General features: G+C 44.1%; 1 protein-coding gene across 7 annotated transcripts in view; it reads right to left on the reverse strand.

Annotated features, from left to right (window-relative positions):
* dock10 (dedicator of cytokinesis 10) overlaps window positions 1-27,634 on the reverse strand; it is a 329,003-nt gene that overhangs the window by 17,527 nt on the left and 283,842 nt on the right. For all 7 annotated transcript variants that reach the window (XM_061878559.1, XM_061878562.1, XM_061878558.1 and 4 more), the window contains 5 exons: window positions 25,756-25,862; window positions 25,560-25,682; window positions 14,008-14,121; window positions 4,053-4,199; window positions 3,782-3,992 (listed from right to left, as the gene is read on the reverse strand). In XM_061878559.1, coding sequence (XP_061734543.1) covers window positions 3,782-3,992; window positions 4,053-4,199; window positions 14,008-14,121; window positions 25,560-25,682; window positions 25,756-25,862 — 702 coding nt within the window. The remainder of the gene's footprint in view (window positions 1-3,781; window positions 3,993-4,052; window positions 4,200-14,007; window positions 14,122-25,559; window positions 25,683-25,755; window positions 25,863-27,634) is intronic.

Here is a 27,634-nt window from a genome sequence, read left to right on the forward strand (position 1 = left end):
AGTGTTGTAGTGCGATTATAATGTCGTATCTGAAAATCGGAGGGGTGTGGCCACGGGTGTGGTGACCGCCAGTGTCTCTGAGGGAAGCCACGCAGCTGCCTCTTTGACAGGTGCACGAGGAACGACGCAAGCTCCGCTCATGTCTACGGTAAGAGCCGACTTATCACCACAATTTTCTCACCGAAACCTGCGGGTTGACATGTGGTCGGGAACCATGTTCGCTTGACCGCTCTGTTCCATAGTAAAGTTTCACCTTCGGGAATGTAAACAAGGAAACACCGGCTGTGTTTGTGTTGCTAAAGGCAGCCGCTATTAAAACCGCTTTGCACCTACATCTTTCTTCTTTGACGTCTCCATTATTAATTGAACAAATTGCAAAATATTCAGCAACACAGATGTCCAAAATACTGTGTAATTATGTGATTAAAGGCCTACTGAAATGAGATTTTCTCATTTAAACGGGGATAGCAGGTCCATTCTATGTGTCATACTTGGTCATTTCGCCATATTGCCATATTTTTGCTGAAAGGATTTAGTAGAGAACATCGACGAAAAAGTTTGCAACTTTTGGTCGCTAATAAAAAAGCCTTGCCTGTACCGGAAGTAGCAGACGATGTGCGCGTGACGTCACGGGTTGTGGAGCTCCTCACATCTGAACATTGTTTACAATCATGGCCACCAGCAGCGAGAGCGATTCGGACCGAGAAAGCGACGATTTCCCCATTAATTTGAGCGAGGATGAAAGATTCGTGGATGAGGAAAGTTAGAGTGAATAATAAAGAAAGAAAAAAAAGACAGGGCAGTGGGAGCGATTCAGATGTTATTAGACACATTTACAAGGATAATTCTGGAAAATCCCTTATCTGCTTATTGTGTTACTAGTGTTGTAGTGCGATTATAATGTCGTATCTGAAAATCGGAGGGGTGTGGCCACGGGTGTGGTGACCGCCAGTGTCTCTGAGGGAAGCCACGCAGCTGCTTCTTTGACAGGTGCACGAGGAACGACGCAAGCTCCGCTCATGTCTACGGTAAGAGCCGACTTATTACCACAATTTTCTCACCGAAACCTGCGGGTTGACATGTGGTCGGGAACCATGTTCGCTTGACCGCTCGGTTCCATAGTAAAGTTTCACCTTCGGGAATGTAAACAAGGAAACACCGGCTGTGTTTGTGTTGCTAAAGGCAGCCGCTATTAAAACCGCTTTGCACCTACATCTTTCTTCTTTGACGTCTCCATTATTAATTGAACAAATTGCAAAAGATTCAGCAACACAGATGTCCAAAATACTGTGTAATTATGCGATTAAAGCAGACTTCTAATAGTTGGGATCAGGCTGGAAAAAAATTTCCGCTACACGCGTCATCATACTGACGTTTTCAACAGGATACTTCGCGCAAAATTTAAAATTGCAATTTAGTAAACTAAAAAGGCCGTATTGGCATGTGTTGCAATGTTAATATTTCCTCATTCATACTTATTTTCTGTTAACATTGGAAGATTAGCGCCCTTTAGGCATCTGTTTAAAGCAGGGGTGTCAAACTCAAATACAGAGTGGGCCAAAATGTAAAACTGAACAAAGCGGCGGGCCAAAGTTGAACAAATTAACCTTTTAATAGGGACCCAAACAAGTTTTGCATTGAACATTGAACAAGCAAGGCTTGTATAACTTTATAGTGACATGCAAAATCGAGTTTCAAATAATAATAATAATTAAAAAATATCAATGGCATATCAAATGAAATTTAAATAGAAATTTAATGCCACTTTTCTATTTGCAGCCTTCTGAGGTAAATATCAAAATATATTGTAGCGTGCTGAAAGAGTTAGTGCAGCAAGGGGTTCTGGGTTGTGTTTATGTTATGTTACACTGCAGATGTTCTCCCGAAATAGGTCTGTCATTCTTGTTTGGTGTGAGTCCACAGTGTGGCGCATATTTGTAACAGTGTTGAAGTTGTTTATACAGCCACCTTCAGTGTGACCTGTATGGCTGTTGACCAAGTATGCTAGCATTCACTTATGTGTGTGTAATAGCCGCATATATTATGCGAGTGGGCCTGCACGCTGTTTGTATGGAGGAAATGCGGACGTGACGACAAGTGGTCTTTAAGACATGCACTCAATATTGTTGTCCGGGTGGAAATCAGGACAATTCTTGCCCCAGGAGATTTTCGGGAGGGTTGGCAAGTGTGAGAAATTGCGGTGTTACAGCGGCACCGCTGCTGTATAATAACGGCGGGCCAGCTGTAATGTTGATTTGATATTGCCTCAAGGGCCAAATGAAATTACACGGCGGGCCGGAGTTAGACACCCATGGTGTAAACCAGGGGTGCCCACACTTTTTCTGCAGGCGAGCTACTTTTCAATTGACCAACTCGAGGGGATCTACCTCATTTATATATATCATTTATATTTATTTATTTATGAAAGAGACATTTTTGTAAACAAGTTAAATGTGTTTAATGATAATACAAGCATGTGTAACACATATAGATGTCTTTCTTTCACAAAGACAAGAATATAAGTTGGTGTATTACCTGATTCTGATGACTTGCATTGATTGGAATCAGACAGTAATGATGATAACGCCCACATTTTCAAATGGAGGAGAAAAAAAGTGGTCCTTTCTGTACAATACCACATGAAAATGGTTGTTTTTTGGCATCTAATTCATCCAGCTTCCATACACTTTACAAGAAAAACATTGGCGGCAAATTCCGTAGCTTGCTTGATTGACATTCACGGCACCCGAGGGTCTTGTGAGATGACGCTGGCTGCTGCCAGTTCATTATTATGAAAAAATGACAGAGCGGAAGGCCAGAAACACTTTTTATTTCAACAGACTTTCGCGCCGTCCCTTCCGTCAAAACTCTAAAGGCCGACTGCACATTTCCTATCTTCACAATAAAAGCCCTGCTTCATGCTGCCTGCGCTAACAAAATAAGAGTCTCGGAAAGCTGGCGTGCACAAGTGATGTGCACGCCAGCTTTCTGAGGGATCGCTTGTGCACGCCAGTTTTCCGAGACTCTGTATTTAGTTAGCGCAGGCAGCATGAAGCAGGGCTTTTATTGTGAAGATAGGAAATGTGCAGTCGGCCTTTAGAGTTTTGACGGAAGGTACGGCGCGAGAGTCTGTTGAAATAAAAAGTGTTTCTCGCCTTCCTCTCGGTCATATTTTCATAATAATGAACTGGCAGCAGCCAGCGTCATCTCACAAGACCCTCGGGTGCCGTGAATGTCAATCAAGCAAGCTACGGAATTTGCCGCCAATGTTTTTCTTGTAAAGTGTATGGAAGCTGGATGAATTAGATGCCAAAAACCAACCACTTTCATGTGGTATTGTACAGAAAGGACAACTTTTTTTTCTCCTCCATTTGAAAATGTGGGCGTTATCATCATTACTGTCTGATTCCAATCAATGCAAGTCATCAGAATCAGGTAATACACCAACTTATATTCTTGTCTTTGTGAAAGAAAGACATCTATATGTGTTACACATGCTTGTATTATCATTAAACACATTTAACTTGTTTACAAAAATGTCTCTTTCATAAATAAATAAATATAAATTTAAGTGACGTCTTGGTGAAGATTGATGATCACTCATTTTTAGGTCTATTTTTTTTTTAAAAGCCTGGCTGGAGATGGACTGACACACCCCCCGCGGTCGACTGGTAGCTCGCGATCGACGTAATGGGCACCCCTGGTGTAAAGGTTGCGAAATGCCACTTGAATTTTGTTGGATTAAAAAAATGCAAAAAAAAAAGTCATTTTCAATGCTCACTGGTTAAAATGGTGCGTCTCTTGCACTGCTCCTCCACATCGCCGTGTTTCTTCCCAGAGAGCGTGAAGGGCGTCTCGAACACAAAGCGCTTGATGTTATGATGCCTCTCGAAGTCCGTCCGTTTATCCTGCTGCTCCTTCTCGTCGAAGTACGGCAACACGTACGTCACCTGGATGTAGGCGAACTTCGGGTCCAGGTCCTTGGGGTTCACCTGTTCAACAATCAGCCATTTTTAAACAGTCAGGAACAATTAGACCACGCCGTCGCTTACCTTATTGGAATCTTGGATCATTTTGACATTGTCCGCTCCGAACTTGTCTGAGTAGAGTTTGAGCAATCTCTGGGAGATCTCCGACAGACCGGTCAGCTTGGGCTCCTTGTAGATGAACTCCTTGCTCTCCTCCTCCTCAAAGAACCCCTGCCACCGGCACACAGCACACATGTGCAATCAGTTAACGCCTCCAGTCATTTATCTACAGAGTCGGTGGGTTTGTCGCCTACAATACACAGATGTGGCTGTAGGGAACCTTCTTCTTCATGATGTCCCAAAATTCCTGCATTTTAAATAACCCAAATGGCTCTGCATGCACTTCAAAATGTTGCAGCCGTTGGTGTCAAACTCGTGTGTTACCAGGGATTCTGCAAGCATCAGCAAGTCTAAAGGCCTACTGAAATGCGGTTTTCTTATTTAAACGGGGATAGCAGGTCCATTCTACGTGTCATACTCGATCATTTCGCGATATTGCCATATTTTTGCTGAAAGGATTTAGTAGAGAACATCGACGATAAAGTTCGCAACTTTTGGAGCTGATAGAAAAGCTTTGCCTGTACCGGAAGTAGCAGACGTCCCGGGTTGTGGAGCTCCTCACATCTGAACATTGTGTACAATCATGGCCACCAGCAGCGAGAGCGATTCGGACCGAGAAAGCGACGAGTTCCCCGTTAATTTGAGCGAGGATGAAAGATTCGTGGATGAGGAAAGTGAGAGTGAAGGAATAGATATATAAAAATAAAAAAAAAAGGACAAGAAGGCAGTGGGAGCGATTCAGATAGGGAAGATGCTGTGAGAGGGGCCATGGCAACCGTGGGGGTGGCAGGACCACTCGGCCAGGCCCAACCGTAACAAGGGAAAAAGCCATACCGCTTTGAACCCGACGCTGCTGATATTGATGCTGGGGTAGCACACAACATAGATCGCCTTCAGAATACAGAATGGTAAAATGCTTTTTTTTATTAATACACATAATACACTGTACTTTGTGTGTGTGGTCCAATCCAACCGTGTTCGCTTGACATCTCTCTTCCATAGTAAAGCTTGACTGTCATCTTTCGGGAATGTAAACAATGAAACACCGGCTGTGTTTGTGTTGCTAAAGCCGGCCGCAATACACCGCTTCGAACCTACAGCTTTCTTCTTTGATGTCTCCATTGTTCATTGAACAAATTGCAAAAGATTAACCAACACAGATGTCCAGAATACTGTGGAATTTTGCGATGAAAATAGACAATTAATAGCTGGCGATGAAGCTGGAACAAAATATCCTCTACAATCCGTGATGTCAAGCGCACAAGAGACGTTTTCAGCAGGATATTTCAGCGCGAAATTTAAAATTGCAATTTAGTAAACTAAAAAGGCCGTATTGGCATGTGTTGCAATGTTAATATTTCATCATTGATATATAAACTATCAGACTGCGTGGTCGCTAGTAGTGGCTTTCAGTAGGCCTTTAATGTAATGTTTTTAATTTTTAATTTTTAGTGCACTTAAAATAAAATGTATCTTTTCAACCTATATTCAATTGAATAGACTGCAAAGACAAGATACTTAATGTTCGAACTGGAAAACTTTGGTATTTTTTTGCAAATATTAGCTCATTTGCAATTTGATGCCTGCAACATGTTTTAAAAAAAGCTGGCACAAGTGGCAAAAAAGACTGAAAAAGTGGAGGAATGCTCATCAAACACTTATTTGGAACATCTCACAGGTGGGTGCCATGACTGGGTATAAAAGCAGCTTCCATGAAATGCTCAGTCATTCACAAAGAAGGATGGGTCGAGGGTCACTACTTTGTCAACAAATGCGTGAGCAATTTTTTTTGCAACGTGTTGCCGCCATTGAGTTCTAAGTTAATGATTATTTGCAAAAAAAAAAAAAAAATGTTTTGTAGTTCGAACGTTAATTATCTTGTCTTTGGAATCTACTCAATTGAATATAAATTGAAAAGGATTTGCAAATCATTGTATTCTGTTTTTATTTACTATTTACACAACGTGCCAACTTCACTGATTTTGGGTTTTGTATTACAATGATTAGTTCCTGCTCCAACGTTAAAGTCGCTACCTACACACAGGAAAGGCGAAACGTGTCGAAGAGAATTGCAAGTAGGACCCGCTTGCTCATTGAATTTAATTATATTTATATAGCACTTTTCTCTAGTGACTCAAAGCGCTTTTACATAGTGAAACCCAATATCTAAGTTACATTTAAACCAGTGTGGGTGGCACTGGGAGCAGGTGGGTAAAGTGTCTTGCCCAAGGACACAACGGCAGTGACTAGGATGGCGGAAGCGGGGACCGAACCTGCAACCCTCAAGTTGCTGGCACGGCCACTCTACCAACCGAGCTATTACGGGCGTGGGGAAAAAAATAGATTCTAATTTGAGTCGCGATTCTCACGTTGTGCGTATCAGAATCGATTCTCATTTGAAAAATATCGTTGTTTTTTTAATTTAACTTTAATTTTTTTAAATTAATCAATCAATCAATGTTTATTTATATAGCCCCAAATCACAAATGTCTCAAAGGACTGCACAAATCATTACGACTACGACATCCTCGGAAGAACCCACAAAAGGGCAAGGAAAACTCACACCCAGTGGGCAGGGAGAATTCACATCCAGTGGGACGCCAGTGACAATGCTGACTATGAGAAACCTTGGAGAGGACCTCAGATGTGGGCAACCCCCCCCCCTCTAGGGGACCGAAAGCAATGGATGTCGAGCGGGTCTAACATGATACTGTGAAAGTTCAATCCATAGTGGCTCCAAGACAGCAGCGAGAGTTCAGTTCAAGCGGATCCAAGACAGCAGCGAGAGTCCCGTCCACAGGAAACCATCTCAAGCGGATCAGCAGCGTAGAGATGTCCCCAACCGATACAGGCGAGCGGTCCATCCTGGGTCCCGACGAGCGGTCCATCCTGGGTCTCGACTCTGGACAGCCAGTACTTCATCCATGGTCATCGGACCGGACCCCCTCCACAAGGGAGGGGGGGACATAGGAGAAAGAAAAGAAGCGGCAGATCAACTGGTCTAAAAAGGAGGTCTATTTAAAGGCTAGAGTATACAGATGAGTTTTAAGGTGAGACTTAAATGCTTCTACTGAGGTGGCATCTCGAACTGTTACCGGGAGGGCATTCCAGAGTACTGGAGCCCGAACGGAAAACGCTCTATAGCCCGCAGACTTTTTTTTAATCAATCCAACAAAACAACACACAGCAATACCATAACAATCCAATCCAATTCCAAAACCAAACCTGACCCAGCAACACTCAGAACTGCAATAAACAGAGCGATTGAGAGGAGACACAAACACGACACAGAACAAACCAAAAGTAGTGAAACAAAAATGAATATTATCAACAACGGTATCAATATTACAACAAAAATGAATATTATCAACAACAGTATCAATATTAGTTATAATTTCCGCATAGCAGTGATTAAAAATCCCTCATCGACATTATCATTAGACATTTATAAAAAAAAAAAAAAAAGAACAATAGTGTCACAGTGACTACCACTTGCATCACCAGCAACTTGAGGGTTGCAGGTTCGATTCCCGCTTCCGCCATCCTAGTCACTGCCGTTGTGTCCTTGGGCAAGACACTTGACCCACCTGCTCCCAGTGCCACCCACACTGCTTTAAATGTAACTTAGATATTGGGGTTCACTATGTATAGCGCTTTGAGTCACTAGAGAAAAGCGCTATATAAATATAATTCACTTCACAATTCACATCTCATAAGCTTGACAACACACTGTTGCCAGTTCATTGTTATGAAAAAATGACAGAGAGGAAGGCGAGAAACACTTTTTATTTCAACAGACTTTCGCGCCGTCCCTTCCGTCAGAACTCTAAAGGCCGACTGCACATTTCCTATCTTCACAATAAAAGCCCTGCTTCATGCTGCCTGCGCTAACAAAATAAGAGTCCTTTGTTTTCACAAAGATAAAATAAGTCATATTTTTGCTTCGTTTAATAGTTAAAGCAAATTTTCATTATTGCAATCAGTTGATAAAACATTGTCCTTTACAATTATAAAAGCTTTTTACAAAAATCTACTACTCTGCTAGCATGTCAGCAGACTGGGGTAGATCCTGCTGAAATCTATGTATTGAATGAATACACAATCCTTTTGATTCGGGAAAATATCGTTTTTGAATCGAGAATCGCGTTGAATCGAAAAAAAAATCGATATATAATCGAATCCCGACCCCAAGAATCGATATTGAATCCAATCATGGGACACCTAAATATTCACAGCCCTACTAGCATGTCCCTCTCATGCCGAAACAAAGATTGTGGTTGACTGAGAAGAAGTTCACTCTGTTTATATAATTCCACGGTCGAGTAAACACGCTCAAAGCAATTTGTTAATGACGGCAAAGTATCCATCCATCCATTTTCTACCGCTTATTCCCTTTCGGGGTCGCGGGGGGCGCTGGCGCCTATCTCAGCTACAATCGGGTGGAAGGCGGGGTACACCCTGGACAAGTCGCCACCTCATCACAGGGCCAACACAGATAGACAGACAACATTCACACACTAGGGACCATTTAGTGTTGCCAATCAACCTATCCCCAGGTGCATGTCTTTGGAAGTGGGAGGGGCCTATCCCCAGGTGCATGTCTTTGGAAGTGGGAGAGGCCTATCCCCAGGTGCATGTCTTTGGAGGTGGGAGGGGCCTATCCCCAGGTGCATGTCTTTGGAGGTGGGAGGGGCCTATCCCCAGGTGCATGTCTTTGGAGGTGGGAGAGGCCTATCCCCAGGTGCATGTCTTTGGAGGTGGGAGGGGCCTATCCCCAGGTGCATGTCTTTGGAGGTGGGAGGGGCCTATCCCCAGGTGCATGTCTTTGGAGGTGGGAGGGGCCTATCCCCAGGTGCATGTCTTTGGAGGTGGGAGGGGCCTATCCCCAGGTGCATGTCTTTGGAAGTGGGAGGGGCCTATCCCCAGGTGCATGTCTTTGGAAGTGGGAGGAAGCCGGAGTACCCGGAGGGAACCCACGCAGTCACGGGGAGAACATGCAAACTCCACACAGAAAGATCTCGAGCCCGGGATTGAACTCAGGCCCTTTGTATTGTGAGGCAGACGCACTAACCCCTGTACTACTGTGTTGTCCATAGTAGTGTGTGTGTGAAATGTTATTAGTGAAATATTGATTGAGTGCCCATTTCCTACCGCTTATTCCCAGCTACAATCGGGCAGAAGGCGGGGTACACCCTGGACAAGTCGCCACCTCATCACAGGGCCAACACAGATAGACAGACAACATTCACACACTAGGGACCATTTAGTGTTGCCAATCAACCTATCCCCAGGTGCATGTCTTTGGAAGTGGGAGGAAGTACCCGGAGGGAACCCACGCAGTCACGGGGAGAACATGCAAACTCCACACAGAAAGATCCCGAGCTTGGATTTGAACCCAGGACTGCAGGAACTTCGTATTGTGAGGCAGACGCACTAACCCCTCTGCCACCGTGAAGCCCGACGGCAAAGTAATTAAGTTCATTTTTTATTCATCGGCACAGGCTTGAAAATTGTATAATTTTTTTTAAAAGCCTCTGGGCACCTAATTTGATGCTTTTTAATCCTTTAATTTTTGCAAAATCCATTTAATTACTGTCTTCATCTGGCCCAAGATCTTCAGCTCTCACTGGATCGGTTCGCAGCCGAGTGTGAAGCGACCGGGATGAGAATCAGCACCTCCAAGTCCGAGTCCATGGTTCTCGCCCGGAAAAGGGTGGAGTGCCATCTCCGGGTTGGGGAGGAGACCCTGCCCCAAGTGGAGGAGTTCAAGTACCTAGGAGTCTTGTTCACGAGTGAGGGAAGAGTGGATCGTGAGATCGACAGGCGGATCGGTGCGGCGTCTTCAGTAATGCGGACGTTGTACCGATCCGTTGTGGTGAAGAAGGAGCTGAGCCGGAAGGCAAAGCTCTCAATTTACCGGTCGATCTACGTTCCCATCCTCACCTATGGTCATGAGCTTTGGGTCATGACCGAAAGGATAAGATCACGGGTACAAGCGGCCCAAATGAGTTTCCAGGTCTCTCCCTTAGAGATAGGGTGAGAAGCTCTGCCATCCGGGAGGAACTCAAAGTAAAGCCGCTGCTCCTCCACATGGAGAGGAGCCAGATGAGGTGGTTCGGGCATCTGGTCAGGATGCCACCCGAACTACTCTCTAGGGAAGTGTTTCGTCCGACCGGTAGGAGGCCACGGGGAAGACCCAGCACACCTTCAGAAGACTATGTCTGCAGGCTGGCCTTAGAACGCCTCGGGATCCCCCAGGAAGAGCTGGACCAAGTGGCTGGGGAGAGGCAGGTCTGGGCTTCCCTGTTTAGGCTGCAGCCCCCGCAACCCGACCTCGGATAAGTGGAAGAAGATGGATGGATGGCGTTTAATTACTTTTAATGACCCACAGAAACCCCGGTTACACTGTTTTGTTCTGTTTTCAAATTCATCAGCAGTATTATTGCTGACTGAACAGTTTGCTCACCACAGCTATTGCAACATTGGTTCTGTTGCTGCTTTGTAGTACACTATAGAGTAGAGATGTCCGATAATGGCTTTTTTGCCGATATTCGATATTCCTGTATTGTCCAACTCTTACTTACTGATTCCGATATATACAGTTGTGGAATTAACACATTATTATGCCTAATTTTGTTGTGATGCCCCGCTGGATGCATTAAAAGAATGTAACAAGAAGGTTTTCCAAAATAAATCAACTCAAGTTATGGAAAGAAATGCCAACATGGCACTGCCATATTTATTATTGAAGTCACAAAGTGCATTATTTTTTTTTTAACATGCCTCAAAACAGGAGGTTAAGGTGTGTGGTGGGGGGTGTATATTGTAGCGTTTTTAGGAAGAGTTAGTGCTACAAGGGGTTCTGGGTCTTTGTTCTGTTGTGTTACAGTGCGGATATTCTCCCGAAATGTGTTTGGCATTCTTGTTTGGTGCGGGTTCACAGTCTGGCGCATATTTGTAACAGTGTTAAAGTTGTTTATACGGCCACCTTCAGTGGGACCTGTATGGCTGTTGATCAAGTATGATTTGCATTCACTTGTGTGTGTGAAAAGCCGTAGATATTATGTGATTGGGCCGGCACGCAAAGGCAGTGCCTTTAAAGGGGAACATTATCACCAAACCTATGTAAGCGTCAATATATACCTTGATGTTGCAGAAAAAAGACCATCTATTTTTTTAACCGATTTCCGAACTCTAAATGGGTGAATTTTGGCAAATTAAACGCCTTTGTATTAATCGGTCTTTTAGCGATGACGTCAGAACGTGACGTCACCGAGGTAACACACCCACCATTTTCATTTTCACATTACGAACACCGGGTCTCAGCTCTGTTATTTTCCGTTTTTTCGACTATTTTTTGGAACCTTGGAGACATCATGCCTCGTGGGTGTGTTGTCGGAGGGTGTAACAACACTAACAGGGAGGGATTCAAGTTGCACCACTGGCAAGAAATCTGCCGCCAGACCCCCATTGAATGTACCAGAGTGTCTTCACATTTGACCGGCGATACTAAGACAGACATGGCACAGAGATGTATGGATAACCTGCAGATGCATTTGCAACGATTAAGTCAACGAAATCACAAAGGTGAGTTTTGTTGATGTTGTTGACTTATGTGCTAATCAGACATATTTGGTCACGGCATGACTGCCAGCTAATCGATGCTAACATGCTACGCTAATCGATGCTAACATGCTATTTACGCTAGCTGTATGTACATTTGAAACTAGATACCCACATTTAATGCGAAACAAACACTTACCAATCGACGGATTTAAGTTGCTCCAGTGTCACAAGATGCGAAAGTCCTAATCGTTTGTTCCGCACATTTTCCCGGCGATGCTAATAAGGCAGCCATGCTATGGGCCACTTCATTAGGTACACCCATGCTATGGCCGAATAGCGTCAATAGCTATTCGCTCAAAAGCTTCAATTTCGTTTTCGCTATCTGCCTCCATACTCCGACCATCTGTTTCAATACATGCGTAATGTTGAATCTCTTAAACCGCTGAAATCCGAGTCTGAATCCGAGCTAATGTCGCTACATCTTGCTGTGGTAACCGCCATGTTGTTTGTGTTGGCAGCACTGTATGACGTCACAGGGAAATGGACAGTCGCATCGCAAATAGCGAAAATCAAGAACTTTAAAGCTTTTTTTAGGGATATTCCAGGAGGTGTAAAATTTTGAAAAAAACTTCGAAAAATAAAACAAGCCACTGGGAACTGATTTTTTATTGTTTTTAACCCTTTTGAAATCGTGATAATGTTCCCCTTTAAGGTTTATTGGCGCTCAGTACTTCTCCCTACGTCCGTGTACCACTCCGTACGGCGCCGTTTTAAAAAAATCTTACATTTTACTTTTTGAAACTGATACCGATAATTGGCTGTCCTTTGTCACCGATTCTGTTCATAACTTTTATGGACAGAATTTCTAGGCGCAGCCAAGGCGTTGAGGGGTTCTGGTTTGGTGGCCGCAGGATTAGGTCTCTGCTTTTTGCAGATGATGTGGTCCTGATGGCTTCATCTGACCGGGATCTTCAGCTCTCACTGGATCGGTTCGCAGCCGAGTGTGAAGCGACCGGAATGAGAATCAGCACCTCCAAGTCCGAGTCCATGGTTCTCGCCCGGAAAAGGGTGGAGTGCCATCTCCGGGTTGGGGAGGAGACCCTGCCCCAAGTGGAGGAGTTCAAGTACCTAGGAGTCTTGTTTACGAGTGGGGGAAGAGTGGATCGTGAGATCGACAGGCGGATCGGTGCGGCGTCTTCAGTAATGCGGACGTTGTACCGATCCGTTGTGGTGAAGAAGGAGCTGAGCCGGAAGGCAAAGCTCTCAATTTACCGGTCGATCTACGTTCCCATCCTCACCTATGGTCATGAGCTTTGGGTCATGACCGAAAGGATAAAATCACGGGTACAAGCGGCCCAAATGAGTTTGGGTCTCTCCCTTAGAGATAGGGTGAGAAGCTCTGCCATCCGGGAGGAACTCAAAGTAAAGCCGCTGCTCCTCCACATGGAGAGGAGCCAGATGAGGTGGTTCGGGCATCTGGTCAGGATGCCACCCGAACGCCTCCCTAGGGAGGTGTTTAGGGCACGTCCAGCTGGTAGGAGGACACGGGGAAGACCCAGGACACGTTGGGAAGACTATGTCTCCCGGCTGGCCTGGGAACGCCTCGGGATCCCCCGGGAAGAGCTGGACGAAGTGGCTGGGGAGAGGGAAGTCTGGGCTTCCCTGCTTAGGCTGCTGCCCCCGCGACCCGACCTCGGATAAGCGGAAGATGATGGATGGATGGATGGATGGATACCGATAATTTCCAATATTACATTTTAAAGCATTTATCGGCCGATAATATCAGCAGTCCGATATTATCGGACATCTCGAATATACAGTATTTAAGCCTGGGAATAATTCGAGCATTTTACAGTTCATGTGGTTAAAGTCCAAAGTGACTGAACTGAAGCCAGTCTTGATGTGGTTTGGAGACAAGCTTCCTGTCTGCGCTAATTTTCATTGAGGAGTAAAACCGCTTTTGGGATTAAAGAGGGAATCAAACGGAACACAGCAAGCTTTTCACGGACCTCTCTAAAGGGTGAGGATTAGATGAGTTAATAGCGGCAAACGGAGAGGAGGGGAGCAAAGTTGTTAGCGTTGAGGAATATAGCAAACAAACCAAACAAAAGACAGGAGAACTTACCGCGATCTGGACATAGAATATAGTACAAAAAAGGAAGAAAAAAGAGCAAACAGAGAAATTAAAGACACTGGCACTGAGAATAATGTGGTCCTTACCTATTGACCATTACATTAGGTACACCTCCTTTGAAGTGGTGCATTTATACCTTTAAAAACGTATCTAGAAGTAATAACAAAGGCAGAGCAACACGATTCTAAACATAAAAACATTCAGTAACGCCCCCCTCACCTGTCCGTAGAAAGCTACGCGATAGTAGCGTCCAAAAAGACGTTTCTCTGAGTTCACCACCTCCGTCACCTTCAGGTACGAACGATGGATGTCGTAGTAGAGCTCCGACAGCCTCTGCGGGGACCAAAAAAAAAACACAGGTTAAAGGGGAACATTTTCACAATTTCTGAAGGGTTAAAACCAATCAAAATCAGTACACAGTGACTTGTTTTATTTTTCGAAGTTTTTCTCAAAATTTTACCCATCATGCAATATCCCGAAAAACGCCTTCAAAGTGCCTGATTTTCACGATCGGTATATCCACCCGTCTATTATAATGTGACGTCACAGCGTGAAACCCATCCATCCATGCATTTTCTACCGCTTATTCCCTTAGGGGTCGCGGGGGGTTGTGGCGCCCATTTCAGCTACAATCGGGCGGAAGGCGGGTTACACCCTGGACAAGTCACCAACTCATCGCAGGGCCAACACAGATAGACAGACAACATTCACACTCACATTCACACACTAGGGACCATTTAGTGTTGCCAGTGACTCATTTTATTTTTCGAAGTTTTTCTCAAAATTTTACCCATCATGCAATATCCCGAAAAACGGCTTCAAAGTGCCTGATTTTCACGATCGGTATATCCACCCGTCTATTATAATGTGACGTCACAGCGTGAAACCCATCCATCCATGCATTTTCTACCGCTTATTCCCTTAGGGGTTGCGGGGGGTTGTGGCGCCCATTTCAGCTACAATCGGACGGAAGGCGGGTTACACCCTGGACAAGTCGCCACCTCATCGCAGGGCCAACACAGATAGACAGACAACATTCACACTCACATTCACACACTAGGGACCATTTAGTGTTGCCAGTGACTTATTTTATTTTTCGACATTTTTCTCAAAATTTTACCCATCATGCAATATCCCGAAAAACGGCTTCAAAGTGCCTGATTTTCACGATCGGTATATCCACCCGTCTATTATAATGTGACGTCACAGTGTGAAACCCATCCATCCATGCATTTTCTACCGCTTATTCCCTTTTGAGGTCGCAGGGGGTGCTGGCGCCTATCTCAGCTACAATCGGGCGGAAGGCGGGTTACACCCTGGACAAGTCGCCACCTCATCGCAGGGCCAACACAGACAGACAAACAACATTCACACTCACATTCACACACTAGGGCTAATTTAGTGTTGCCAGTGACTTATTTTATTTTGCGAAGTTTTTCTCAAAATTTTACCCATCATGCAATATCCCGAAAAACGGCTTCAAAGTGCCTGATTTTCACGATCGGTATATCCACCCGTCTATTATAATGTGACGTCACAGCGTGAAACCCATCCATCCATGCATTTTCTACCGCTTATTCCCTTAGGGGTTGCGGGGGGTTGTGGCGCCCATTTCAGCTACAATCGGACGGAAGGCGGGTTACACCCTGGACAAGTCGCCACCTCATCGCAGGGCCAACACAGACAGACAGACAACATTCACACTCACATTCACACACTAGGGCCAATTGGGTTTTCCCCTGACTTATTTTATTTTTCGACATTTTTCTCAAAATTTTACCCATCATGCAATATCCCGAAAAACGCCTTCAAAGTGCCTGATTTTCACGATCGGTATATCCACCCGTCTATTATAATGTGACGTCACAGCGTGAAACCCATCCATCCATCCATTTCCTACCGCTTATTCCCTTAGGGGTCGCGGGCGCCCATTTCAGCTACAATCGGGCAGAAGGCGGGTTACACCCTGGACAAGACGCTACCTCCTCACAGGGCCAACACAGACAGACAGACAACATTCACACTCACATTCACACACTAGGGACCATTTAGTGTTGCCAGTGACTCATTTTATTTTTCGAAGTTTTTCTCAAAATTTTACCCATCATGCAATATCCCGAAAAACGGCTTCAAAGTGCCTGATTTTCACGATCGGTATATCCACCCGTCTATTATAATGTGACGTCACAGTGTGAAACCCATCCATCCATCCATTTTCTACCGCTTATTCCCTTAGGGGTCGCGAGCGCCCATTTCAGCTACAATCGGGCAGAAGGCGGGTTACACCCTGGACAAGTCGCCACCTCATCACAGGGCCAACACAGACAGACAAACAACATTCACACACTAGGGCCAATTTAGTGTTGCCAGTGACTTATTTTATTTTTCGAAGTTTTTCTCAAAATTTTACCCATCATGCAATATCCCGAAAAACGCCTTCAAAGTGCCTGATTTTCACGATCGGTATATCCACCCTTCTATTATAATGTGACGTCACAGCGCGAAACCCATCCATCCATGCATTTTCTACCGCTTATTCCCTTAGGGGTCACGGGGGGTGCTGGCGCCCATTTCAGCTACAATCGGGCGGAAGGCGGGTTACACCCTGGACAAGTCGCCACCTCATCGCAGGGCCAACACAGACAGACAGACAACATTCACACTCACATTCACACACTAGGGCTAATTTAGTGTTGCCAGTGACTCATTTTATTTTTCGACATTTTTCTCAAAATTTTACCCATCATGCAATATCCCGAAAAACGGCTTCAAAGTGCCTGATTTTCACGATCGGTATATCCACCCGTCTATTATAATGTGACGTCACAGCGTGAAACCCATCCATCCATGCATTTTCTACCGCTTATTCCCTTAGGGGTCGCGGGGGGTTGTGGCGCCCATTTCAGCTACAATCGGGCGGAAGGCGGGTTACACCCTGGACAAGTCGCCACCTCATCGCAGGGCCAACACAGACAAAACAACATTCACACTCACATTCACACACTAGGGACCATTTAGTGTTGCCAGTGACTTATTTTATTTTTCGAAGTTTTTCTCAAAATTTTACCCATCATGCAATATCCCGAAAAACGCCTTCAAAGTGCCTGATTTTCACGATCGGTATATCCACCCTTCTATTATAATGTGACGTCACAGCGCGAAACCCATCCATCCATGCATTTTTCTACCGCTTATTCCCTTAGGGGTCGCGGGCGCCTATTTCAGCTACAATCGGACGGAAGGCGGGTTACACCCTGGACAAGTCGCCACCTCATCACAGGGCCAACACAGATAGACAGACAACATTCACACTCACATTCACACACTAGGGACCATTTAGTGTTGCCAGTGACTCATTTTATTTTTCGAAGTTTTTCTCAAAATTTTACCCATCATGCAATATCCCGAAAAACGGCTTCAAAGTGCCTGATTTTCACGATCGGTATATCCACCCGTCTATTATAATGTGACGTCACAGCGTGAAACCCATCCATCCATGTATTTTCTACCGCTTATTCCCTTAGGGGCCGCGGGGGGCGCTGGCGCCCATTTCAGCTACAATCGGACGGAAGGCGGGTTACACCCTGGACAAGTCACCACCTCATCGCAGGGCCAACACAGACAGACAAACAACATTCACACTCACATTCACACACAAGGGACCATTTAGTGTTGCCAGTGACTTATTTTATTTTTCGAAGTTTTTCTCAAAATTTTACCCATCATGCAATATCCCGAAAAACGCCTTCAAAGTGCCTGATTTTCACGATCGGTATATCCACCCGTCTATTATAATGTGACGTCACAGTGTGAAACCCATCCATCCATCCATTTTCTACCGCTTATTCCCTTTTGAGGTCGCGGGGGTGCTGGCGCCTATCTCAGCTACAATCGGACGGAAGGCGGGTTACACCCTGGACAAGTCGCCACCTCATCGCAGGGCCAACACAGATAGACAGACAACATTCACACTCACATTCACACACTAGGGCTAATTTAGTGTTGCCAGTGACTCATTTTATTTTTCGAAGTTTTTCTCAAAATTTTACCCATCATGCAATATCCCGAAAAACGCCTTCAAAGTGCCTGATTTTCACGATCGGTATATCCACCCGTCTATTATAATGTGACGTCACAGTGTGAAACCCATCCATCCATCCATTTTCTACCGCTTATTCCCTTTTGAGGTCGCGGGGGTGCTGGCGCCTATCTCAGCTACAATCGGACGGAAGGCGGGTTACACCCTGGACAAGTCGCCACCTCATCGCAGGGCCAACACAGATAGACAGACAACATTCACACTCACATTCACACACTAGGGCTAATTTAGTGTTGCCAGTGACTCATTTTATTTTTCGAAGTTTTTCTCAAAATTTTACCCATCATGCAATATCCCGAAAAACGGCTTTAAAGTGCCTGATTTTCACGATCGGTATATCCACCCGTCTATTATAATGTGACGTCACAGTGTGAAACCCATCCATCCATCCATTTTCCTACCGCTTATTCCCTTTTGAGGTCGCGGGGGGCTCTGGCGCCCATTTCAGCTACAATCGGGCGGAAGGCGGGGTACACCCTGGACAAGTCGCCACCTCATCACAGGGCCAACACAGACAGACAAACAACATTCACACTCACATTCACACACTAGGGACCATTTAGTGTTGCCAGTGACTCATTTTATTTTTCGAAGTTTTTCTCAAAATTTTACCCATCATGCAATATCCCGAAAAACGGCTTTAAATTGCCTGATTTTCACGATCGGTATATCCACCCGTCTATTATAATGTGACGTCACAGCGTGAAACACATCCATCCATCCATTTTTCTACCGCTTATTCCCTTAGGGGTCGCGGGGGGTTGTGGCGCCCATTTCAGCTACAATCGGGCGGAAGGCGGGTTACACCCTGGACAAGTCGCCACCTCATCACAGGGCCAACACAGATAGACAAACAACATTCACACACTAGGGACCATTTAGTGTTGCCAGTGACTCATTTTATTTTTCGAAGTTTTTCTCAAAATTTTACCCATCATGCAATATCCCGAAAAACGGCTTCAAAGTGCCTGATTTTCACGATCGGTATATCCACCCGTCTATTATAATGTGACGTCACAGCGTGAAACACATCCATCCATCCATTTTCTACCGCTTATTCCCTTAGGGGTCGCGGGCGCCCATTTCAGCTACAATCGGGCAGAAGGCGGGTTACACCCTGGACAAGTCGCCACCTCATCACAGGGCCAACACAGACAGACAAACAACATTCACACTCACATTCACACAATAGGGCCAATTTAGTGTTGCCAGTGACTTATTTTATTTTTCGAAGTTTTTCTCAAAATTTTACCCATCATGCAATATCCCGAAAAACGCCTTCAAAGTGCCTGATTTTCACGATCGGTATATCCACCCGTCTATTATAATGTGACGTCACAGCGTGAAACCCATCCATCCATCCATTTACTACCGCTTATTCCCTTAGGGGTCGCGGGCGCCTATTTCAGCTACAATCGGGCAGAAGGCGGGTTACACCCTGGACAAGTCACCACCTCATCGCAGGGCCAACACAGATAGACAGACAACATTCACACTCACATTCACACACAAGGGACCATTTAGTGTTGCCAGTGACTCATTTTATTTTTCGAAGTTTTTCTCAAAATTTTACCCATCATGCAATATCCCGAAAAACGGCTTTAAAGTGCCTGATTTTCACGATCGGTATATCCACCCGTCTATTATAATGTGACGTCACAGCGTGAAACACATCCATCCATCCATTTACTACCGCTTATTCCCTTAGGGGTCGCGGGCGCCTATTTCAGCTACAATCGGGCGGAAGGCGGGTTACACCCTGGACAAGTCACCACCTCATCGCAGGGCCAACACAGATAGACAGACAACATTCACACTCACATTCACACACAAGGGACCATTTAGTGTTGCCAGTGACTTATTTTATTTTTCGACATTTTTCTCAAAATTTTACCCATCATGCAATATCCCGAAAAACGCCTTCAAAGTGCCTGATTTTCACGATCGGTATATCCACCCGTCTATTATAATGTGACGTCACAGCGTGAAACACATCCATTCATCCATTTTCTACCGCTTATTCCCTTAGGGGTCGCGGGCGCCTATTTCAGCTACAATCAGGCGGAAGGCGGGTTACACCCTGGACAAGTCACCACCTCATCGCAGGGCCAACACAGATAGACAAACAACATTCACACTCACATTCACACACTAGGGACCATTTAGTGTTGCCCGTGACTTATTTTATTTTTCGACATTTTTCGCAAAATTTTACCCATCATGCAATATCCCGAAAAACGGCTTTAAAGTGCCTGATTTTCACGATCGGTATATCCACCCGTCTATTATAATGTGACGTCACAGCGTGAAACCCATCCATCCATGCATTTTCTACCGCTTATTCCCTTTTGAGGTCGCGGGGGGCGCTGGCGCCCATTTCAGCTACAATCGGGCGGAAGGCGGGGTACACCCTGGACAAGTCGCCACCTCATCACAGGGCCAACACAGACAGACAAACAACATTCACACACTAGGGCCAATTTAGTGTTGCCAGTGACTTATTTTATTTTTCGACATTTTTCTCAAAATTTTACCCATCATGCAATATCCCGAAAAACGGCTTTAAAGTGCCTGATTTTCACGATCGGTATATCCACCCGTCTATGATCCTGTGACGTCACAGCGTGAAACCCATCCATCCATCCATTTACTACCGCTTATTCCCTTAGGGGTCGCAGGCGCCTAATTCAGCTACAATCGGGCGGAAGGCGGGTTACACCCTGGACAAGTCACCACCTCATCAGAGGGCCAACACAGATAGACAGACAACATTCACACTCACATTCACACACTAGGGCTAATTTAGTGTTGCCAGTGACTCATTTTATTTTTCGAAGTTTTTCTCAAAATTTTACCCATCATGCAATATCCCGAAAAAACGCCTTCAAAGTGCCTGATTTTCACGATCGGTATATCCACCCGTCTATTATAATGTGACGTCACAACGTGAAACCCATCCATCCATCCATTTTCTACCGCTTATTCCCTTAGGGGTCGCGGGCGCCCATTTCAGCTACAATCGGGCGGAAGGCGGGTTACACCCTGGACAAGTCGCCACCTCATCGCAGGGCCAACACAGATAGACAGACAACATTCACACTCACATTCACACACTAGGGACCATTTAGTGTTGCCAGTGACTCATTTTATTTTTCGAAGATTTTCTCAAAATTTTACCCATCATGCAATATCCCGAAAAACGGCTTCAAAGTGCCTGATTTTCATGATCGGTATATCCACCCGTCTATTATAATGTGACGTCACAGCGTGAAACCCATCCATCCATCCATTTTCTACCGCTTATTCCCTTTTGAGGTCGCGGGGGGCGCTGGCGCCCATTTCAGCTACAATCGGGCGGAAGGCGGGGTACACCCTGGACAAGTCGCCACCTCATCACAGAGCCAACACAGACAGACAGACAACATTCACACTCACATTCACACACTAGGGCTAATTTAATGTTGCCAGTGACTCATTTTATTTTTCGAAGTTTTTCTCAAAATTTTACCCATCATGCAATATCCCGAAAAACGCCTTCAAAGTGCCTGATTTTCATGATCGGTATATCCACCCGTCTATTATAATGTGACGTCACAGTGTGAAACCCATCCATCCATCCATTTTCTACCGCTTATTCCCTTTTGAGGTCGCAGGGGGCGCTGGCGCCTATTTCAGCTACAATCGGACGGAAGGCGGGTTACACCCTGGACAAGTCACCACCTCATCGCAGGGCCAACACAGACAGACAAACAACATTCACACTCACATTCACACACTAGGGACCATTTAGTGTTGCCAGTGACTCATTTTATTTTTCGAAGTTTTTCTCAAAATTTTACCCATCATGCAATATCCCGAAAAACGCCTTCAAAGTGCCTGATTTTCACGATCGGTATATCCACCCGTCTATTATAATGTGACGTCACAGCGTGAAACCCATCCATCCATGCATTTTCTACCGCTTATTCCCTTTGGGGTGCGGGGGGCGCTGGCGCCTATTTCAGCTACAATCGGGCGGAAGGCGGGTTACACCCTGGACAAGTCGCCACCTCATCGCAGGGCCAACACAGACAGACAGACAACATTCACACTCACATTCACACACTAGGGACCATTTAGTGTTGCATGGCATTGGAGGTGGGAGGAAGCCGGAGTACCCGGCTTATATTTATATAGCGCTTTTCTCTAGTGACTCAAAGCGCTTTACATAGTGAAACCCAATCTCTAAGTTACATTTACACCAGTGTGGGTGGCACTTGGAGCAGGTGGGTAAAGTGTCTTGCCCAAGGACACAACGGCATTGACTAGGATGGCGGAGGCGGGAATCGAACCTGCAACCCTCAAGTTGCTGGCACCGCCGCTCTACCAAACGGGCTAAACCCACGCATTCACGGGGAGAACATGCAAACTCCACACAGAAAGATCCAGCATGAAACCACCATAAACAAACATGGCGGATAGCACGGAAAGGTATAGCGATAGTAGCTCGGATTCAGACTCGGATTTCAGCGGCGTAAGCGATTCAACAGATTACGCATGTGTTGGAGTGTGGAGGCAGGTAGCGAAAACGAAATTGAAGAAGAAACTGGATCTATTGAGCCATATCACGACAGACAGCGGCACGGGAGGAAGCGAGGACGAATTCGGCGATCGCCTTCTAACCAACGATTGGTATGTGTTTGTTTGGCATTAAATGTGGGTGGAGGGAAAGGCTGGATGCAAATATAGCTACAAATGAGGCCAAATGATGCAATATGTACATACAGCTTGCCTAAATAGCATGTTAGCATCGATTAGCTTGCAGTCATGCCGTGACCAAATATGTCTGATTAGCACATAAGTCAATAACATCAACAAAACTCACCTTTGTGCATTCATGCACAACGTTATAAGTTTGGTGGACAAAATGAGACAGAAAAAGAAGTGGCATAAATCACGTCTTAGCCAACATATCCAGGGGGTTTACTTCGCTCGTCTGCGGGAGGAAACTGCCATCGTCCCTGAATAGCTCGCACTCCGGCAGATTCAGTGGTGGTCTATTTTCCAATATTGCAGATTTCTTTGACTTTATCGTTGGAAATGCATCTGCTTTGAGTGTCGCAGGATATCCACACATTCTTGCCATCTCTGTCGTAGCATAGCTGTCGTCGGTAAAGTGTGCGGAACAAACGAGGGACTTTCGCATCTTTTGGCCAGTGGTGCAACTTGAATCCGTCTCTGTTCGTGATGTTACATCCTCCGACAACACACCGACGAGGCATGATGTCTCCAAGGTACGGGAAAACAGTCGAAAAAACGGAAAATAACAGAGCTGATTTGACTTTGTGCGTGTAATAAGATTGAGAAAATGTCGGATCGCTTCCTGTTGTGACGTAACGGGAGAAAGGTCATTGCGCCGACAAGCTATCAATTCAAAGGCGTTTAAATCGCCAAATTCACCCTTTTAGAGTTCGGAAATCGGCTAAAAAAAACATATGGTCTTTCTTCTGCAACATCAAGGTATATAAAAACCAAATGTTTTTTATAATAATAATTAACTTAGAATTTCATGGCTGCAACACGTGCCAAAGTAGTTGGGAAAGGGCATGTTCACCACTGTGTTACATCACCTTTTCACTCAATAAACGTTTGGGAACTGAGAAAACTAATTGTCATTCTTGTTTTATGTAGAGCTTCAGTCGTTCAACAGTCCGCTGTCGTATTTTACGCTTCATAATGCGCCACACATTTTCCATGGGAGACAGGTCTGGACTGCAGGCGGGCCAGGAAAGTACCCGCATTCTTTTTTTTACGAAGCCGCGCTGTTGTAACACGTGCTGAATGTGGCTTGGCATTGTCTTGCTGAAATAAGCAGGGGCGTCCATGAAAAAGACGGCGCGTTGATGGCAGCATATGTTGCTCCAAAACCTGTATGTACCTTTCAGCATTAATGGTGCCTTCACAGATGTGTAAGTTACCCATGCCTTGGGCACTAATGCACCCCCATACCATCACACATGTGTAAGTTACCCATGTCTTGGGCACTAATGCACCCCCATACCACTTTGCGTCGATAACAGTCTGGATGACACGATGTCGAATATTGTGGGATCTTCCAAATAAGTGTTTGATGAGCATTCTTCAACTTTATCAGTATTTATTGCCACCTTTCCCAACTTCTTTGTCACGTGTTGCTGGCATCAAATTCTAAAGTTAATGATTATTTGCACAAAAAAAAAAATTCTTATCAGTTTGAACATCAAATATGTTGTCTTTGTAGCATCCATCCATCATCTTCCGCTTATCCGAGGTCGGGTCGCGGGGGCAACAGCCTAAGCAGGGAAACCCAGACTTCCCTCTCCCCAGCCACTTCGTCATATTCAACTGAATATGGCTTGAAAATGATTTGAAAATCATTGTGTTCTGTTTATATTTACATCTAACACAATTTCTCAACTCATATGGAAACGGGGTTTGTAATAATAATAATATATTTTATTTGTAAATAGTACTTTAAGCAACCTCAAAGTGCTACAGTGTATAACAGGGGTCACCAACCTTTTTGAAACCAAAAGCTACTTCTTGGGTACTGATTAATGCCAAGGGCTACCAGTTTGATACACACTTAAATAAATTGCCAGAAATCGCCAATTTGCTCAATTTGCCTTTAATAAAAAAATGTATATATATTAAAAAATGGGTATTTCTGTCTGTCATTCCGTCGTACATTTTTTTTCCTTTTACGGAAGGTTTTTTGTAGAGAATAAATGATGAAAAGAACACTTAATTGAGAGGAAAAAACATGAAAAAAAATGAAAATAAAATTTTAAAACATAGTTTATCTTCAATTTCGACTTTTTAAAATTCAAAATTCAACAGAAAAAAAATGGAGAGAAAAACTAGCTAATTCGAATCTTTTTGAAAAAAATTACAAAAAGAATTTATGGAACATGCTTAGTCATTTTTCCTGATTAAGATTAATTTTAGAATTTTGATGACATGTTTTAAATAGGTTAAAATCCACTTTGAAGTAAGGTTTAAATTTGATTCTACAGATTTTCTAGATTTGCCAAAATAATTTTTCTGAATTCTAATCATAATAAGTTCGAAGAAATATTTCACAAATATTTTAACATAAGTTAAAATGAAGAATTAAATTCAAATGTATTTATTATTCTGTACAATAAAAACATAAATTGACTTGAACATTGATTTAAAATGTCAGGAAAGAAGAGGAAGGAATTTAAAAGGTAAAAAGGTATATGTGTTTAAAAATCCTAAAATCATTTTTAAGGTTGTATTTTGTCTCTAAAATTGTCTTTCTGAAAGTTATAAGAAGCAAAGTAAAAAAAAAAAAAGAATTTATTTAAACAAGTGTAGACCAAGTCTTTAAAATATTTTCTTGGATTTTCAAATTCTATTTGAGTTTTGTCTCTCTTTAATTAAAAATGTCAAGCAAAGCGAGACCAGCTTGCTAGTAAATAAATAAATTAAAAACATTGAGGCGGCTCACTGGTAAGTGGCGCTATTTGAGCTATTTTTAGAACAGGCCAGCGGGCGACTCATCTGGTCCTTACGGGCGACCTGGTGCCCCCTGGTGTATAAGTTGTGATTTGGTGCTATGTCAATAGAACTGGTTTAAGAAATAGCGTAATACGGGACTTTGAATACTGTAAAAAGCGCCAAAACCCACCTTGAAGTCTCGCCTCTTCTCAAAAACGACAATGACAGGCTTGTTGATGTCAGCAATGAGCTCGTATCTCTCCGACTTCCACAGGTAGTCCACACACAGTTCCAGCTGATCCACCAAGGTGTCCTGAACAGGTCCGCAAAAGTCCATTAGAGAGCAGATTGGTGACATGATTACGGATTTGAGCTAGAACCCTGACCTCCGTGTAGGGCGTGTCCTGCGTGCCGGCGTCTTCCTTCATGGCGCCCTCCTCCTTGACGTTAGGACTGATGCACATGAAGGCCGCCCAGCCCAGAGAAAACGATGCTGGAGTTGTCAAAATAATGAACACAATCTCAGCGTAAAGTTGATTAAACTTAAGAGTAGACATTATCAAAGTAATGGATTCACTCAATTTATCGCCCATTATTTATTTTTATTATTCAATCAATCAATCAATCAATGTTTATTTATATAGCCCCAAATCACAAATGTCTCAAAGGACTGCACAAATCATTACGACTACAACATCCTCGGAAGAACCCACAAAAGGGCAAGGAAAACTCACACCCAGTGGGCAGGGAGAATTCACATCCAGTGGGACGCCAGTGACAATGCTGACTATGAGAAACCTTGGAGAGGACCTCAGATGTGGGCAACCCCCCCCCTCTAGGGGACCGAAAGCAATGGATGTCGAGTGGGTCTAACATGATACTGTGAAAGTTCAATCCATAGTGGCTCCAAGACAGCAGTGAGAGTCCCGTCCACAGGAAACCATCTCAAGCGGATCAGCAGCGTAGAGATGTCCCCAACCGATACAGGCGAGCGGTTGGGGACATTATTATTTTATTATTTATTTGTTTTTTTATTTATTAATAAATAAAATGTATTTATCAATAAATCATATTATTTATTACTAATTTATTGATCAATAATTTTATTAATAAAATATTTTATTTATTATGTATTATTATATTTACTTTTTTTTTATTTTTATTTTTTTAATTGATCTCAACTCTGTAGACTGCGGCTGGAATTTAAATTTTCCTGAAGGAATCAATACAGTACTATCTATCTATCTATCTATCTATCTATCTATCTATCTATCTATCTATCTATCTATCTATCTATCTATCTATCTATCTAACTATCTATCTAACTATCAACCCTTCATTTTCAATTTACGAACGGCAGGCCGGAGAATGCTTTGGTCTACTAATTGTGTGCATCGCAGTGCAACCATTTTGTGCCCGGCAGCACAGTCATTCTGGGGCTTGGTGCTGATAAAATCCCGCTGACTATTCAGTCATTATTCTTCCGCACATCAAGATTAACAAACAAGGTGAAGTAGATTTTTTTTTTCTTTATTCATAATTATTGTAGCGATCTGGCAGTTAAAGTTAAAGGGGAACATCATCACAATTTCAAAAGGGTTAAAAACAATAAAAATCAGTTCCCAGTGGCTTGTTGTATTTTTTGACGTTTTTTTCTAAATGTTCCCGGTCCCTAAATAAAGCTTTAAAGTGCCTTATTTTCGCTATCTTCGAAACCACTATCCATTTCCCTGTGACGTCACACAGTGCTGCCAATGTAAACAAACAATGGCGAATAGCACAGCAAGATATAGCGACATTAGCTCGGATTCAGACTCGGATTTCAGCGGCTTAAGCGATTCAACAGATTACGCATGTATTGAAACAGATGGTCGGAGTATGGAGGCAGATAGCGAAAACGAAATTGAGCGAATAGCTATTGACGCTATTCGGCCATAGCATAGGTGTACCTAATGAGGTGGCCCATAGCATGGCTGCCTTATTAGCATCGCCGGTAAAATGTGCGGACCAAACGATCAGGACTTTCGCATCTTGTGACACTGGAGCAACTTAAATCCGTCGATTGGTAAGTGTTTGTTTCGCATTAAATGTGGGTATCTAGTTTGAAATGTACATACAGCTAGCGTAAATAGCATGTTAGCATCGATTAGCGTAGCATGTTAGCATCGATTAGCTGGCAGTCATGCCGTGACCAAATATGTCTGATTAGCACGTAAGTCAACAACATCAACAAAACTCACCTTTGTGATTTCGTTGACTTAATCG

The sequence above is a fragment of the Nerophis ophidion genome, linkage group LG18 (assembly GCF_033978795.1).
Source record: "Nerophis ophidion isolate RoL-2023_Sa linkage group LG18, RoL_Noph_v1.0, whole genome shotgun sequence".
Taxonomy (NCBI): Eukaryota; Metazoa; Chordata; class Actinopteri; order Syngnathiformes; family Syngnathidae; genus Nerophis; species Nerophis ophidion.